Below are 19,172 nucleotides of genomic sequence, written 5' to 3'. Positions count from 1 at the left end.
GGAAATCTAATAACAGTGGTACCTTGGATTATGAACATAATCCGTTCCAGGAGCATGCTCGTAATCCAAAATGTTCGTTTATCAAAGCGAGTTTCCCCATAGGAAATAATGGAAACTCGCTTTGATACATTCCCCCCCCCCCCCCCCCCCGATAACCGGCATTGCTCCCCCCCTCGCAAAGGCCCTCTCACTCCAACCAGCACCCCCCCATGCGAACCGGCCCCCCCCGCCCGAACAACTTAAACTTACCCCCCCTTCCCCGTCTGGCACCAGCACGCAGGCACAGATCGTGCTGGTGCCTAGAAGATCTTCCGGCTTCTGCCTGCCTTGAGCATGCATCTTCGCATGCTCAAGGACTTCTAATTCTCCCTCTCGCCGAGAATCTCCCTCGCGAGAGGGAGAATTAGAAGTCCTTGAGCATGCGCAGATGCATGCTCAAGGCAGGCAGAAGTCGGAAGATCTTCTAGGCACCGGCATGATTTGTGCCTGTGTGCTGGTGCCAGACAGGGGGGGGTGGTAAGTTTAAGTTGTTCGGGCGGGGGGGCCGGTTGGAGCAAGGGGGCCTTTGCGAGCGGGGGGGGGGGAGCGATGCCGGTTATCGGGGGGGTGCTCGCTTGGTTTGCGAGTCAAAAGTTTGCTGAGTGTTTTGCTCATCTTGCAAAACACTCGCAAACCGAAGTTTGACTGTATATATGTTTGAAAGTGTGTGACATATACTTCTTAATGCTGCCACCAGATGAGAGATGAGTGTAAACGTCATTGAAATCATCATTTTATTAACAAAGTAATAAATGTTAGCTGTTTCACTAAACCAAACACACAATCAGCTTGAGAGTGAGTATGTTTAATTATTAATATCCTTCAACGCATTATCATGTAGAATTATGACTTTGTGCAACAGTTCTGGATGTTTCTCCCATAATGCATGATACAGATGGTACTGCAGAAATGACTTGTAATACCATGCATTCACAGTGTGTGTGTGTCCCTTACAAACTGGATGACACACAAGACAACCTGGGAAACTGCTTTGAAGGATGTTAACAGATGAACAGTGTACTTGTACTTTTTTGTTCATGTTGTATACTGTATGCCACAATAAAACAATGATTTCAAATGTCATTTATTTATTAGGTATTTATATACTGCCTACAAAGGTTATCTAAATGGTTTATAATCAGTTGAGTTGGATTGGTTTTTTGTTGTTTTTTTTTGGGGGGGGTTGCCTCTCCCCTACCAGAGATCACTGCACTCATCTCATGGCACCATTAAGAAGTACATATACCAGTCATAATTCTCCATGTACCACTTCTCCATGACCACCACTAAATCCAGTTTAGCTTCTAGATTGTTACAATCACTGATGACATGACTCTTTTGCTGTTTCGCTAATTATTTTTGTGTGTACTGAATAAAAAATGATCATTCCTATCACTGATTTCTTTAGGCTCAGATGGAGCAGCATCCAGTTACCATCTTAAACAGCTTGAAGAGCAAAATGCTAGGCTGAAGGAAGCCCTTGTCAGGTAGGTCTGACCCCACTTCTTTTCTCCGTATTCAATTGATATATTTTCCTAAATTGAATGCGATCGCTCTTTTGAACATGTGTGCTGGAAATTCTTCAAATCGTGGCAGTTTTTCCATTAGTGTCTTAAGGCTGTGTTCTTCAACCACCGGTCCATGGACCAGTGCCGGTCCACAAAAATTTCCTGTCGGTCCACAGGGCCAGCACGTGCATCAGGCCCAAAACAGTGTTCTTCAAACGCCGGTCCACGGTGCGATCGATGCGGTGTAATCTTTGAGCCAGCTCCCTCTTCCTAACTGATTCAGTGCACAAAGCCAAGGGCAGTGGCTCCTACGGGCATCCTGCGGCTGTAACGGAAGCCTTCTCTCTGACGTTGCAACGTCAGAGGGAAGGCTTCCAGATGAGGCACGGGACGTGCAAGGTGCAATTAGTACTATTATGGGGGTGGGGTCTGGGGTGGAGATTGGGTAGAGATGGGCGGGGTCTGGCCCATGACTTAGCCCAGTGTTCTTCAACCGCCGGTCCACGGTGTATTCTTTTATTTCTGCTGGTCCATAGGTGTAAAAAGATTGAAAAACACTGTCTTAAGGTATATTGCTATCCAATATTGCTATATTGCTTTTAAAAAAGGGGCGTCGAGGGTGAAGCAGTTGCATCAAGTGCTTGAATCCTCTCTCCTATGTTGGACCTCACAAGTTTCCTGGAATGCTTTGCTCAGTGTAGATCTGTTCTATCATTATTGTTTGGGCATTCTTTTGTTTTCAAGTTTGTAGAAATCTGGAATTAACTTCCTGACTCCAGCTGCAATTATTTCATAAATTTCTGAAAACTTTGTTGTTCTCACAATTTTTAAATGGTTTAACTACAGCCTCAATGAAATAATATAACATAACATAACTTTATTTTTCTATACCGCCTTAATCAAAAGAATTCTAGGCGGTTTCCAAAAAAGAAAAACTGGACAATCAGTGAAATACAAAATAATAAGAAAAGGAATACAGCCTGTTATATTAAAAAGACATTAAAAATTTAAAATTAATGGAGTAAAATTAATTATATTAAAGATATTATATTATTTTATATTAATTATATTAAAGATAAGATAAATGATAATATTATAGTTATTTTTCTTATGCTTTGCTTTTCTTATGTACTTTAGTTTTTAGTTCTTCCTTCTATGTTTTCTGCTATGTACTCTAGTCTTAATTACATGTGAACCGAGTCGAGCTCCACTGGGAGATGACCCGGTATATAAACCAAAGATTAGATTAGATTAAAATGTTCTAATTGAGTTCATTCCAGTCTCTTTTCCACTTTCCTTACATTGATTTCTAATTTTTCTTCCAGAATCTCCTTTCCATTTTTCTCTCCCCTATCTTCTTCTCTTCCTTCTCTACATCTTTCTGACATTGATCTTCCCCTTTAATTGTTTTTCTTTCTCTTTCTCTTTTTGCTTTCTTTCTACTCAGTTACATTTTATCTCTCATTCTTTCTTTTACCCCTCAATCTTCAGTCTCTTACTCTCACTCCCTTTCTAGACTTCCTACTATCCATTCTCTCTCTACACTCCTTGATTCCCTATTTCAATCTTCTGTACTCACCCCTTCTCAAAGCTTCTTCTATCTTCCTCTAACTATCGTTCCTTCTCCAAACCCAGCTTCTTCTATTTCCAAGTTTTATCTTCTTTCCCTTTCTCCATACTCAGCTTTCCATTCTTCTTTTTTTTTGTTTTAACTCCTCTCCAGTCCCATTTCCACATTCTGGGGCTACTTCTATTAAGAAGATTCTAATGTGCTGATTACATGCATAACTCTTTAGAATGCTAGCATATGCATATAGGGAAGAAACCAACCAAATCTGCAAAACAAGAGGGAAAAAAATCATCAAAGAATTAGATCCACAAAGCAGGAAAAGAATGAAAATGCATAAGTACAGTGAGAAATGTAATGCGTTACTCCAGGAACCATTCATTGATCAAAACCAGACTCATGGTTAAAAAGAGGTGAATTGAAATCTAAGGATGAACAATTGATAGTGAGAGCCCAGGACAACAGATTATACACAAAATGGTTCACAGCAAGCATAGAAAAGCCCGGCACAACAGACATCTGTAGGTTGAGTTGGAAATGATTACTCATTTTGTAGCTGGCTGTGAAGTTCTGGTGGCAGAAGATTTCTATATGGAAAGGCATGCTAAGGTGGCCCACTGGAAAGTTTAGCACAACAAAGAAAAATGGGGAGACCCAATGATCCACAGTGAAAACAATCCACCGATGAAAACAAAAAACTATGGATACAGATGTTCTGGAGATAATTTATTAAACGCTGACATATAAAAACATGAAAATTCAATTAAAGTACAATGATAAAAATTACTGTGATAAAAATCCAACCGGACCCTACACGGTCCATGTTTCGGCGAACATGCGTTCCTCAGGGGTCCAATGGTTTGCAAACTCACATATAAAGAATTGGACTGAAAACAGTCTATTGTCTTTAAACATGTGAGCAAAGAACACTGCAGAGAAGCTGACAAGCTGAAGTAGCTTTTTTTTTTTTGCTACTTCAGCTTGTCTGCGGTGTTCTTTGCTCACATGTTTAAAGACAATAGACTGTTTTCAGTCCAATTGAGTTGGGTTTTTCATGGTTTTAATAAATTATCTCCAGAACATCTGTATCCACAGTTTTTGTTTTCACCACTGGAAAGTTTGTAATCATTACAAATGTTTGACTTATTCTTTCTGTACACCGCCTTGGGTAAATCTCTTGAAAAAGGCAGCAAATAAATCCTTGGGCTCCTTTTTCAAAGGTGCGCTAGCGTTTTTAGCGCACACACAAGATTAGCGCGTGCTATAGCAAGCACTAGCTGAAAAATTACTGCCTGCTTAAAAGGAGGTGGTAGTGGCTAGCATGCAGGGCATTTTAGCACGCGCTAAGCGTGCGCTAAAACCACTAGCACACCTTTGTAAAAGGAGCCCCTAATAAATAAATATTTTTGTAATGGAAAAGCATTGGGATCACAACCTGAAGAGAATTATTGAAAACAAAGAGGTTAGGATAGAAAGCTGAATGCAAGAAAACCTGAGTGATGAAGGAAAAAATGCATTGATAATAGAGGTATTAATATCAAGTGATTATTCAATGAATTATATAGACAGAAAGAAGATCCTCAAGTACCAACAAGTGCAGTCAGAGACCCAGAAAATATGGCAGAAAGATACAGAAATACTTCCTGTTATTTTGTGTGTCACAGGATTGATTAAAAGGATACTTTCAAGCACACATCTTAAAAAACATTTATATATAATAGTTATATATAATATATAACTTTTATATTATATATAACTATTATGTTAATTTAATTATGAAAATAATTTTTCAGGTTTTCCCTACCCTGTGTTTGTTTTTTGACTTTATTATTCTTTAAGTGAAGTTTGGGTAGTGATTATTGTTGATTATTATACTTCCTATCTTTTGTGACTTACTATTTCATTGCCATCTGCCACATCCATTATCCAACATGAATTTCAGTGTTTCTCTAATCATTATAAATATATAGTATATTGTGTTTTGTTTCATACAGTAATGATATGTCTCAGCACTTATTGTGTATAGATGGCTCATCAGTTAAGTAATAGAAGGGCCGAGGGGCAGCATTGTTGGGCTATGCTTAGGGCATCAGCTGGCCTTAATCCGGCCCTGCTCATCAGTATCTGAGTGGTGCTAGGGTGTCCTGGGGGGGGGGGCAGAGCCACGGTGGAACCATACGTTATTTATTTATTCATTTTTATAACCCGTCCTCCCCAGAAGCAGATTCAAAACCCACCTTTTTGATATAGCCTTCAATCCTTAACCCTACTCCTCTGCCCTCCAACCCAGCCAGTTGATTAACTGTTCCCCTTAACTGTATCCATGGCATCATGTTTGCCTGTCTTGGCTGTTTAGATTGTAAGCTCTTCGGAGCAGGGACTGTTTTCTTCTTCTTTGTGACTCTGTGCAGCGCTGCGTGCATCTGATAGCACTATAGAAATAATTAATAGTAGTAGTAGCAATAGGAGCCCAGAACGGGTTACAAGGATATATACACAGAGTTGTTATCAGGGTGCTGCCAATATATAGTGCTGGTACCAGATAACTATCTGGACAAAAAGGAAAGCTAAATCACATTAGTTATCTGAGGTTGTGGGTTCAAATCCCTCACTGCTCCTTGTGACCCTGGGCAAGTCACTTAATCCCCTCATTGCCCCAGGTACACTAGATAGAGGTTGAGCCCACCGGGAAGAAGTTTAAAGAGATGGGCGTGCAGTACAGAATATATGCCAATGATATTCTGTTCTTCTTCCCAATAAAAGACCGCCTTAATATAGATCTTTGCATGTAAATGATCGGAAGTTGGACGAGTGATCATGATTTGAAATTAAATGTCAACAAAACGGAGGTAATGGTGGTGAAAGGCCAAAGAGAAAGTTTTGAGTTGGAAAATGTGGTTGCTATGGGGAAAAAACTGCTAGTAAAAAGGAGATGGCTGTCCTGGGAGTGTGCTTAGTTGTTTGACAATGGAAAACCAAATATTAAAAATAATCAGGGTGGGATACATGCAACTTCAAATGCTTTATAGATTGAAACCATTATTACCAGCATATGATTTCCGCACTGTGGTCCAGCCATTGATTCTGAGTAGGGTGGATTATTCTAATTCACTATATTTAGGAGTTGTGAAAGGGCTTTGCAAATGCTTATCAGCTCAGCTGCAAGATTAATCACAGGGGTTCCTAGGAGTACCCATATAGCGCCTGTGTTGAAGAAATTACACTGGTTACCTATGCAACAAAGAATGCAGTTTAAGATTGTTGGAATTATACATCAGACATTGTATCATGCTTCCCCAAAGATCTTACAAGAATTCTTTGAGATCTATAAACCGAGAAGAGAGCTTAGAGATGTAAATGGGATGAAAGTAAGTTTGGAGGATAGAATGTCGACTATGCATGCTAGGATCAGAGCAACAATGAGATCTGTGGCTGGCGTAGAACTATGGAATGCCTTGCCTGGTATCCTACAGTTTTGTATGGGGAGCATGAATTTTAAGAAAATGCTGAAAACTCAATTATTTGCCAATGCCTTCTTATGCTAAGGCATATTTCAGTTGATAATCGCCTTTTAGAAATTATTTTTGACATCAATGTATGATTTAAAGTTTGATTATATTTATGAATTGATTGAATTTGTGCTTTATCCCTGTTTATAACAGGAACGATTAATGATGTTGTTTAGACATATCTATGTTATATGTGATAATGGTAGGGAAACAAGATTTTATATGTATGTGATATGGAAACCACATAGTTGTATGTGGTATATACATTTTTTAACAAATAAATGATAATAATAAATATGATAAAGTACTTGAAAGTAAACCACTTAGGATATAATAAGTGGTATATAAATAAATTAAATTTTTAAAAATCTTCCAGCAGATGCTCTATACCTGGATGTTCAGCACCAGTAGAATGGTACTACCTGGCTCTGAATATCTGGCTATAACTTTAAAGGCTGCACTTTGCATTTTAAAGTAATGCCAACTGTGGATTTTAAATATTGGGGGTCAGTTTCTTTTGCTTGTCATTCTGCCCAGCACAAGGCCTTGTGGCTGATCAATTTTTTGATGTCCTGGTCATTCTCATTAAATCAGACTTGCTGCTCCCTAGTATAGAATTGAGATATTTCTTTGTAAATATTAATGATGGTGCGCTTGACTCTGCATTCTTCTACTGTTGTTGGTTTAACTCCTATCAGTTTTTCACCGTGGCATTGTTAAGACTATGCGTCCCGTTCTCCATGAGGCCATTATATGGGAAATGGGACAGCAAGTCAAGGCAGTAACGATTTCCTGGGTATGTTACAAAAAGCTCACTAAATGTGGAGCCTTTTGTAAAATACATAAGGATGTACAGAAATACACAGGTAAGACCTGGCATGTTCAACAGCCATTTAAATTAGAAAGAAGTGTAAACAAAGAATGGCACTACCTGGAGATAGGGCATATAGTTAAGCTTTGGAACTCATTGCTCAAGAATGCAGTAAAAGTGGTTAGCGTAGCTGGGTTCAGAAAACTTTTGGATAATGTCCTGGAGGTAAAGTCCATACACTGTTATTAAGGTAGACCTAGGAAAAGCCACAGCTTATCTTTGGGAGTAAGCAGCATGAGATCTCTCTACTTTTGGGGATCCTGCCAGGTACTTGTAAACTGGATAGGCCACTGCCTGGGCTTGATGGACCTATGGTCTGACCCACTGTGGCAAGTCTTATGTCCTCCTGCTCTCATCCACATATAAGTGCCAATACTTACACATGAAGGTAGTGATATTGCAACTTATACATGTAGATGGTGACATTTACATATGTGACTGCAATATTTTCAAAGCCTTGAGAAAAGGCTTTGGACATTTTTGGATTTCTGACATGGTGTTACACATCAGAGAGGTAAGTACAGTTGGCTCCTTGATGAATAGTGCAAACTCCAGGTCCTAACAAGCATTCACATTTGCATTTGCTGGGAAGCAGATGTAAATGCCAATGTCTAGCTTTTGTTAAAGTATACATGCATTCCAACAATGAAACCAGGAATATACATAATTTATGTTCCTGCTCAAAGCATAACCATGACACACTCATGACCCAGCTTTATCCAAACAGTTCATCTCACAACTTTTATATGTGTAAATAGTGCTTTTCTGAAATCATGATTTCTAAATGTTGGTCATTTACATGTGTAAATTCCTTCAATTTATGCCAGAGCAGTTCTTCCTGCAGTAAACTCTAAGAACAATAGCCCGAGACTAGGGATCTTAACAGGACAAAATTCTGTCTGTCCTAAACAGCCTACGGAGCTTCTTGTTTGCTGTCTATAGAACACTGAATAGCCAATAATCTTATTTTATAAACTTGCAGTTTTAAGCACACTTTAGTTGGGTGGGGGAGTAGTTCCACATTGCTACAGATGTGCTTCACACTACCTATAAATAACTCTACTTTTTGCAGGATGCGTGACCTCTCTGCATCAGAGAAGCAGGAACACATGAGGGTACAGAAGCACATGGAGAAGAAGAATAATGAACTGGAGACACTGCGCCAACAGAGAGAGAAGCTGCAGGAGGAAGTTAGGCAAGCTGAGAGGACCATCGATGAGCTGAAGGAGCAGGCAAGTCCCTCCCATGAGAAAGGAGGATGAATGGGGAGAAAGTCTTTTATATGACCAGGGCCAGTGTTGGGGGGAGGGAAGGGGGGCAAGCAGACAACTGCCCTGGGCCCAAAGGCTCTGTGAAGCCCCCGTGGACTGGTGTGTTTTCATCCTTCTATCTACGCTGGTCTGATGTTGCCCTCACCTTCTGTCTTGCTGACAAATCCATTTTTGTTGCAAGGGACCGCCAGCCTCGGCAGCGATTCTGAAGTGTTGCCTGTGCCTTTTCCTTTTGCCGTGGTCTGCCCAGGCAGAAACAGGAAGTTGCATCATTGGGGATGTACCGTGGCAGAAGGAAATTAGGGAGGGGAGCCACAGGTAGTGCTTCAGAATGGCTGCCGCAACTGGCAGTCCCTTGCAACAAAAATGGATTTGTCAACCAGGCCAAAAATGCGGGCAACATTGGACTGGCACAGATAGAAGGGGGAGGACATGTCAGGCTGAGGACAGGGAGATATAGCCTGACGAGTGGAGAGAGGGAGGGGGATTCTGGAAGTGGTGAGCCATGTGGAAGAGGTCAAAGAAGAGATGATAAGACGAGCGAGAGCTGTGGTAGAAATGTGGTAATGGGGGAGTAGATAGAAGAAAATAGGAGACTGGGAAAGGAATGAGATGGAAAATGGGAGACCTAGAGATTGAGAGGAGATGGAACATTGATAGGTAGCTGAAAATTTAAAAAGACGAACAAGGGTGAGAAAGAGTGTGAGATTTGAGTGGATAGAGGCAAAAAAGAAAAAAAGGAGGAAAGTTGAAAGAGAAAACTCAATGTGAGGGAATGGAGCAAGAGAGGAGAAAAATGGACAGCAGACACTGGAAAGAGAATTAGTAGAAGGTAGACAAAATGCAGAAAGAGAAACTGGGACCAAGATGATGGAGAAACAAAATGTCTAGATAGAAAATGTGTTTAGTGTACCACGGTTTAACACAGTTTGTGAGACACTGATGTAAATGTTAAGTACCACTCTATATTAAAGTGCCCACTAAAGTAACTCAGGGCTGGATTCTCAAAACATTTGTCTAGAATCAAGATCATGCCTGCTGGCATCTAACTTAAGTGTTCTAATTGGTTTTACAAGTAAGTGTCGCAAGACATGGTCGTGCGATTAGAAACCAATTAAAAACTCATTACAAAAATTAGGCGCCCTCCAGGATCAGTGCCTGGGTCCATGGTACCAAGAAGTGGGCGCTTTTAGAAGTGGCACTGGACTTTGGAATCACTAGGTGCCGCTGGCCACAATTCTGAAAGGATCCTAGGCACTGAAAACATAGGCCTGTAAAACCCTGGCCTAAATTTCTAGCACCTAGGGTCCTTGCTAGGAGCCAATATCTCCGATTCTGGAATCGGTGCCTGTCCGTGAAAACATGTGGCAGGCACCAGTTTTCTAGGCACCACTTACAGAATCGGCCCTTAGGGTTTGATTTTACAGTATATATGGGGCCTACAAAATCAATGCCGAATAATATTTATTTATTTATTTATTTATTGGGATTTTTTTACTACGTGTATGAAGAGATTCCCCCAAGGTGGTATACAACAGGTATAATTCAGCTTAAAACTTATAATTTTGTTAACAGCATAACAGTAGTAAAAAGACCAAATATAAACATAAATACAATGAATGAGGTAAAATTAAAATCAGTAAATTGAAACTTAATAATATGTCCCTAAGCATGATTCTATAAAAGTTATGCCCACCTTATTGAATCTTACTTAAGCCTCCCCCTCACCCCCCTTTTATAAAACCGTGAAAGTGGTTTTTAATGCAAGCCGGCACGCTGAATGTTCCTATGAGCGTCGGGAGCAGCACAGAGTATTCAGCATCCCATCCTGCGCTAAAAACCACTTCTGCGGTTTTGTAAAAGGGGGGGAGGGGGGTTAGTGCCAATGTATGCCATAATTGTTAGGCGTACCCATTTAAGCCAACTAAAACCAAACCTAAATGCCTGTGCAAGAATAAGTCAAACCTAAGCAATAAACAGAGCAGTAAAAAATATTCAAATTACAATACAAAGTATGACCTAGTATTCAGTGTCAACACAATATGCAATAAAACTTTTTAATAGACGGCATAAGGTGTAAGAAAAGATGGAGCATATAGATAGATAAGATAGAGTAACAGGAGTTAGAAAATAAGGGGACTAATTTAAAGAAAGTTGCACTTGAGGTCAGAATGGAGCTTGAAAATTATCTTAGCTAGGATAGGAGTGGATAAACATGTCCTGCTACAGTATGTACAGCCGGTGTCACTACTTGTGTGTTTGTGACTGGAAAGTTAGTTACTTTTTCAGTTAACAACTTGGTTGAAGAGCCTGCTTCCTGAAGTAGAGCTAGGCAATACTTTGAAAAGTGCTTGTACATAAAGCGCCCAGGGGTTGATATTCAGAGCAATTTAACTGGTCGGAAATGCCTCCTGGCTGCTAAAATCGCTTGTTCGGGGCTAAGTGCTCATTTTCAGCAGCATTTAACTAGTTAGCGCTGAACTGAAAACTGACTGTTTGGGAGATGTTTCAGGCAGTGGTGTAACAAGGATAGGAGGTGCCCCCTCTCTGCCACCCCATTCCATTCCTTCCGCGCCCCCATGCCACACTCGTGCCCTCCCCCCCCTAATACTTCTTTAAATCTTTGCCAGCACGAGCAGCTTCTCTGACCTGCTGCTCATGCCAGTGTTGGCTTTCCCTCTGATGTCACTTCCTGGCCCCATGACCCAGAAGTGATTTCAGAGGGGAGCCAGGCAGGTGTGAGCAGCAGGCTGGAGAATTTTCTCGTGCTGGTGAAGATTTAAATAGGCATGGAGAGGGAGGAAGGGAGGGCACGAGTGTGGCAAGGGGGGCAGGGAGGTGCCGGCACCCCTACCAAGATGACGCCCATTAAGTGCTGATTATGCAGTAGCCGGCTCCGGAAACCCAGATATTTAGTGCTTAAAACCTGGATGTAGCTCAGCTCTGAACTTTTGGGTTTAACACAGGTGGCAGTCAGCAAAACGCTGATCACTGGTTGAGTATCGGACCTGCAGATACTGTGCATTTGCTGTTTATATGGGCAGTTAGGACAGGGAGAATAGAACAAGTAATTTTGGAAGTTCCATGTATACATGCTGTTTTCCTTCTGCATTATAAATACATTGCTAGGAAAGCCTCATCTGAACCAACTGAAAGTACACATGTTATGCAGGACTCTATTTTTAGCCAAGCAGAAGAGGGCATTTCTCACATAGGTAAATCACTTTAAAAGTTGCTCTATTAATGTAATGCAGAAATAAAACAATTAATTCATTTTCCTGGCGGTACCAGTATGAGGTTTAATCATTACCCTTTTATTTTTTTGTGTGTGGGGTGTTTCTTACAGGTAGATGCGGCTCTGGGTGCTGAAGAGATGGTGGAGATGCTGACAGAAAGAAACTTAGATCTAGAGGAGAAAGTTCGAGAGCTTCACGAAACAGTCAGTGATCTGGTGAGACTTTTGGTTCTTGGAAAAACTTAAGTCAAAATATGATTTTACCAAACATTATCCCCCTCCTCTACATAGCCGCGCTAGAGTTTTGAGCACCGGCTGCCACAGTAACAACTCATAGAATTCTTATGAGCATCTGAGCTGTTACCGTCCCAGCCGGCACTAAAAATGTTAGCGTGGTTTTGTAAAGGAAGGGGGTATGTTAGGATGTTTGCTAATAAAGTCGGTTACTAGGCAGGTTGCCATTTTTGAAGATCTAATCCAGGGATGTCAAAGTCTCTCCTCGAGGGCCGCAATCTAGTCAGGTTGTCAGGATTTCTCCAATGAATATGCATGAGATCTGCTTTCATTGTATGCTAATAGATCTCATATATATTAATTGGGGAAACCTTGAAAACCCGACTGGATTGCGGCCCTCGAGGAGGGACTTTGACACCCCTGATCTAATCTAATCTAATCTTCATTTTATATACCGAATCTACTCCCTAAAGAGCTCGACTCGGTTTACAGTTCGTTAAAAAAAAATGAAACATAACAAGTAAAAACTGTGGGATAAAAACAGAAATTGGTTAGAAGATGGATGGAAAAAGTTAGAAAAAAGTATGTTGAATTGCTTAAAATTACTATACGACAGCTAAAATCAAATTAACTATTGTGAAAACAACCAGGTTTTTAAACTTTTTCTAAATTGAAATAATTAGAAACATAGAAACATAGAAAGATGACGGCAGAAAAAGGCTACAGCCCATCAAGTCTGCCCACTCTTCTGACCCACCCCATCAAGTCTGAGTGCTAATGACCCAGATCTAATTGATCTACCAGTCTTAGAGAATCTGGAAGTCCATTCCAAATTCTCACCAATTTAAAAGTAAAAGATTTACTAAGCTTCCCAGTGCATTTAATACCTTTCAGAGAAAGAAATGCTAATTTGTGAATGGTAATTCTTGAATAGCAGGATCTAAAGGAATCAGAGTCAAATATTCCATAAAGGAGTTTGAAAATCACACATGCACACTTGATAAGTTTTTTTCTACTGAAGACACTAGTAAAAATTAATTCAGTATAATTAATAGAAAATTTTGAGTTGCTTGTGGAGAACAAATATTTGTTTTATCGGTTTGTATGCACAGTTTTTCTCCAGGTAGATGCACTCACTGTGTCCATGCAGCCACTGAAATAGCAACATGCACTGCATACAATATTGTGTGTCTCTTCCATGGGTGTTAAGTTTAGGTTAACAGATGATTGATGCAATAATTTGGAGCGCACAAGTTCTTGTGTTTTTAGGATGCGTTGAAGACGTGTGCACTGAAACCTCACTTTTAAGTTAGTTTGTTTTTAATTCTTCTTCTAATGGTTGTTAGGAAGCAATAAATGAAATGAATGATGAACTGCAAGAGAATGCCAGAGAAACAGAACTAGAACTGAGGGAGCAGGTTGACATGGCTGCAGCCCGTGTGCGTGAGGCAGAGAAACGTGTGGAGGCTGCTCAGGAGACTGTGGCGGACTATCAGCAAACCATTAAAAAATACCGGGATCTAACAGCACACCTACAGGTAATCTGGTTCTATACTTGCAGGTTATTTCACAGTATTTGGACTCCCTTGCCACCCTTACTTACAACCACACTAGAGTCTCGATTGTTTGATGTAAACAGGACCAATAATCTGAGACTCTACACACTGCACTGCATTGCATCTCACTCCCCCCACCTCTCTCCAGCTACACTCAGCTCAGTCCCAGTAGTCCAGTGGTGAGGTTGGGCCAGCTCTGCTCTCAAAATGGCTGCCACAACCTCTGGTGGCAGTCTAGCAAAACTAACAAAAACATGGATTTCTATTGGCAGTCTTATTGATGTTGTATTTTCCTTATTAACGAAAGACAACCTTAACTTAAGAAAACCTACTGGAGTACAACTAAACCAAAGCTTTTACATAAAACAGATAGCCTCTGAAGACAGCAGTTTTGTCACACAAGGCCTCCCACCTTCCCTTATGGTGGTAGTCTCCAGTCAAAGTTGTGTCATCAGAAGAGAGTTGAGTAGTGGGATTGCAACAGTATAGAAACTTCACCACATGTATGATGAAGGCCTGTAAGCCTTTCTGACTTCAAGAGGGAAGAAGTTGGCATGCTATGTATTTCTGCTCATCAGCTGTTACCATTTCCCCTTTTGTGTTTAGGAAATGAACCGAGAGCTGATGAGTCAGCAGGAAGCCTCTGTGGAACAGCAGCAAGAACCTCCACCAGAGATGTTTGACTTTAAGATCAAATTTGCTGAGACAAAGGCTCATGCCAAGGTACTGTTTGTTTGTTATTCATGTTAGGATATAGATTGCTTAAATTTGTATTGGTAAACAACACAATAAGAAGAAACTCCAGCACAGCAAAATTCAAATGACCAGATCAAAGGAACAACAGCACAGAGCTGAGGAATGCACACGGTGAGACAAAATCATCACATATTATATATAAACCTCCTACCCTTATCCCCCAACACCCCCTCCAACCTCCAAAGTCTACATACAACTCTCCCCCCCCACACACACGAACAAAACCCCCATTCTTTACAACAAAATGGTTCCAAATGAAGCCCACCTGAGACAAATGTATTAATTCAGGAAAGACCCTCGCCAATATAGGTTTGCTTGAATGTTCACAAACAACTTTGCTTCAAAGTTGATCAAGGAAATGGACTGATAGGATCCAGTCTCCAATGGAAGGTGATTTCTTAGAATGTATGATATCATTAAACAAAACTATCAAGGACTGAACAATGTTTTCCTAAAGCAATTAGCTCCAAAACTGTCAGAGCCCAGAGCTTTCCCCAGTGGACTCTGATTGATTGCCCATCCCACTTCCTCTGTGATAATAGCAGCATTAAGAAGCTGTTGAATCTGAAGGCTAATTCGAGGCAAATACAAACTATCCAAAGTAAATGGAACCATATAATCCCAAATCAGAGGGACATGCATACAGTTCTTCATAGTAAATCTGAAATAGTTCATATATCTTTGCAACTAAGCTAGTCTCAATCTCCAATGCAGATCTTAATCTGACTATATTATGTGGTCCATCCCAGTTTCTCAAATAATGCATCATTACCTTGCCACATTCATTACCATATTGATAGAGATGATGCCAATAATATAATTGGGATTTGTGGGATCTCTGGTGTAACAACTCAATCAGAGAAGTCTGTAGCTCCAATAATTGAGCCTTATTTGCAACTATAGGGGACCTTTCATAGAGGCACAATGCTACAACCACCTGCTGCTCCAGGCACAAAATAGCATTGTCTCAGAATTTTTTCTTATGACTAAAATATCTGATAATACTTCCCCTAAGAACAGCTTCTGTCGCTTCCCAAAACATACAGGGGTTCATCCTATCTTCTGCATTATTGGCAGAAGAATCTGCCTAGTTTGTCCAAGTCCCTTTGTAATTCTTCGCAGTCCTCTTTAGTTCGAGCTCTACTAAATAGTTTGGTGTTGTCTGCGAACTTTATTATCTCGCACTTCGTTCCTGTTTCTAGATCATTTATAAATTTATTAAATAGCAGCGGTCCGAGAACCGACTCCTGCGGAACACCACTCGTGACCTTTCTCCAGTCTGATCCATCTGTGTACGTCTCCTTCCATCCCATGGTTCTTCAGTTTCCGAAGTAGGTGTTCATGGGGTATCTTATCAAAGGCTTTTTGGAAATCTAGATATATGATGTCTATAGGGTCTGCTTTGTCCATCCGTTTGTTAATTTCTTCGAAGAAGTGCAATAGGTTCATTAGCCACGATCTCCCCTTGCAGAATCCAAATCATCAAAACATCTTCCTTTCAATGTTTCCTTTATCTTCAGGTAAAGAAAAAGTCATTGGGGCCAGATCAGGTGAGAAGGGAGGGTGGCCCAATACAGTTATTTATTTACTGGCTAAAAACTCCCTCACAGACAGTGCCATGTGAGCTGATGCATTGTCATGATGCAAGCGCCATGAGGGACCATTTTTGCAAACACCTTTCTCATGCTAAGATTTTCAGTTAAGATTATCCTAGCTGTTTCTCTATCAGTGCTTATTTGGTCCGCTATGCTTCTCACAGTCATGCACAATTCAACAAATTTTTGCAATGTTTTTCATCAGTTCTGCTCGTTATTGGCTGCCCTGACCTCTCTTCATCAGTATTGCTTTCTCTCCCCTCAGAGAAACGTTTAATCTTCTTTTCCATTTTCTTCATGGCATTATCCTCATAAACATGGAATAATATGTTCCTGATTTCAATTCCACTCTTGCCAAGTTTAACAAGAAATTGAATGTTAGTTCATTGCTCTAATTCATGCTCCAACATTCTCATGACAGCACACAAAAACATGCAATAAAAATAATGAACGGCACTCAGCAAGACAGCGCCACACGTTGAGACAAACAAAGCTGTGAGACCAAGAGCTGTTTGTATAGTGTTGCCAACGTAAGCGCACAGTGGCAAGTTCATGAACTTAATTGTCAGACCTCCTATATGCAAGTTATGTGAAATATTTCAGATTTACTATGAAGATCTGTATGCGTGTTCTGTTTATTTGGTTAGATTGGATTTGCCTCAAATTAGCCCTCAGGCTCAACAGCTCCTTAATGTTCCTATTACCACAGAGGAAGTGGGCTTAGCAATCACTCAGAGTCCTTGGGGGAAAGTTCCAGGCTCTGACAGTTTCAGAGCTGAGTTTCACAAATTAAATCAGGAAGCAATTGTTCAGCCCTTGACAGTTTTATTTAATATTATATATTCTATGAAATAGCCTTCGATAAGGTACCTCACGAAAGACTACTTAAGAAGCTGTGGAGCCACGGGGGCAGGGGGATATCCACCGATGGATCAAACACTGGCTGGCAGGCAGGAAGCAGAGGGTTGGAGTAAAGGGCCATTACTCAGACTGGCAATGGGTCACGAGTGGAGTTCCACAGGGGTCGGTGCTGGGACCAATCCTGTTCAATATATTCATCAACGACCTGGAGACGGGGACGACATGTGTGGTTATCAAATTTGCTGATGACACCAAGCTTTGCAGCAGTGTTAGAAACGCGGAAGACTGTGAGGTCCTGCAAAGAGACCTAACAAGACTGGAAGAGTGGGCAAAAAAATGGCAAATGAGTTTTAATATAGAGAAATGTAAGGTCATGCATGTAGGGAAGAAGAACCCGATGTTCAACTACAAAATGGGGGGATCAATGCTAGGGGTAAGCAACCTTGAAAGAGACCTGGGGGTGATGGTGGACATAACATTGAAAGCATCAACTCAGTGCGCAACGGCCTCAAAGAAAGCGAACAGAATGTTGGGCATCATTAAAAAGGGTATCTCGACCAGGACGAAGGAAGTCATCATGCCGCTGTATCGTGCAATGGTGCGCCCACATCTGGAGTACTGTGTCCAATACTGGTCGCCGTACCTCAAGAAGGACATGGCAGTACTTGAGGGGGTCCAGAGGAGAGCAACTAAATTGATAAAAGGTATGGAAAACTATTCGTATGCTGACAGGTTGAAGATGCTGGGGCTCTTCTCCCTGGAAAAGCGGAGACTTAGAGGAGACATGATAGAAACCTTCAAAATCCTGAGGGGCATAGAGAAAGTGGACAGGGACAGATTTTTCAGACTGTGGGGAACCACTAACACAAGGGGTCACTCGGAAAAATTGAGAGGGGACAGGTTTAGAACAAATGCTAGGAGGTTCTTTTTTACCCAGAGGGTGGTGGACACATGGAACGCACTTCTGGAGGTTGTGATAGCCCAGAGCACATTGCAGGGTTTCAAGGAAGGTTTAGACAAGTTCCTAAAAGTAAAGGGGATTGAGGGTTACAGATAAAAAAGAAGAGGTAGGTTACAGAAACGGACAGGAACCACATTACAGGTCATGGACCTGATGGGCCGCCGCAAGAGCGGACCGCTGGGCGTGATGGACCAATGGTCTGACCCAGTGGTGGCAACTTCTTATGTTCTTATGTCCTTCCTCGCTAAATTTCACAGAAATTTAGTCTTAATGAAACCATGGAAGGATCCTTTGGAGCCTGGATCCTATCGGCCCATTTCTTTAATCAACTTTAAGTAAAGTTGTTTGTGAAAATTCAAGCAAATCAATTGGCGAGGGTCCTTCCTGAAGTAATACCGTATTTTTCGCTCCATAAGATGCACCTGACCATAAGACGCACCCTAGATTTAGAAGAGGAAAACAAGAAAAAAAAACCCATTCTGAACCAAATTCTCCCTGCCAAGCTCTGCACCCAACCCCGCACTCCTTGCCAGGCTCTGTATCCTGTCCCGCTTCCCTGCCATGCTCTGTACCCTGTCCCCCCTCTGGTGATCTAGCGGTAGGCCTGGACTGGGCGGGCAGGACAGGGCAGGCAGGCCTAGTGGCGAGAACTGATGGCAGCCATTCACAGAGCACTTTTGCACCACTCTGATAGGAGTCAGCTGGAGGGAAGGGCAGGACCACCGGAGAAATTAAAATAAGGTATGGGGGAGTTTGTGGGATACAGGAATGGGGCCCTGCCTATCTGCTTGCCTTGGGTGGGGGCCCTGCCTGCCTGCTTGCAGTGGCAGAGTTATGTACAGTATAATACTGGAGTAGCAGGGGGGCTGCAGGGGGACTGAAGTGGAATGTTAGAGCTATGTGTGAGGGGGGTCTCAGAACTGGAATCACAGGGTGTGCTTTGCAACAGGTGTGAAATGAATGGGCACTGCTGTGTGTGGAAAGGATGTTAGTACTGGAATACCAGGTGCTACTGCAGGACGAGTGAGGTGCATTGGCACTGCAGAGTGGTTTGTGGGAGGATCTCAGCACATAAATTGCAGGGGCTGCTGCAGAGCAGGAGTGAGGGGGTCTCAGTACTAGAATAGTTGTGATTGCTTTGGGCCAAAAGTAAAGAGAATTGGCAGAACTTGGGGAGGGGATGGGGCTCAGTACTGAAATAAGAAGGGC

General features: G+C 41.5%; 1 protein-coding gene across 4 annotated transcripts in view; it reads left to right on the top strand.

Annotated features, from left to right (window-relative positions):
- Positions 1 to 19,172, top strand: part of LOC117364589 (dynactin subunit 1-like) — a 250,634-nt gene that overhangs the window by 106,544 nt on the left and 124,918 nt on the right. For all 4 annotated transcript variants that reach the window (XM_033953955.1, XM_033953963.1, XM_033953946.1 and 1 more), the window contains 5 exons: positions 1,448 to 1,526; positions 8,567 to 8,726; positions 12,112 to 12,216; positions 13,581 to 13,772; positions 14,397 to 14,513. In XM_033953955.1, the coding sequence (XP_033809846.1) occupies positions 1,448 to 1,526; positions 8,567 to 8,726; positions 12,112 to 12,216; positions 13,581 to 13,772; positions 14,397 to 14,513 (653 nt within the window). The remainder of the gene's footprint in view (positions 1 to 1,447; positions 1,527 to 8,566; positions 8,727 to 12,111; positions 12,217 to 13,580; positions 13,773 to 14,396; positions 14,514 to 19,172) is intronic.

This window comes from Geotrypetes seraphini, chromosome 1 (genome assembly GCF_902459505.1).
Source record: "Geotrypetes seraphini chromosome 1, aGeoSer1.1, whole genome shotgun sequence".
Classification (NCBI taxonomy): domain Eukaryota; kingdom Metazoa; phylum Chordata; class Amphibia; order Gymnophiona; family Dermophiidae; genus Geotrypetes; species Geotrypetes seraphini.
This window is presented reverse-complemented; position numbering and strand designations above follow the sequence as displayed.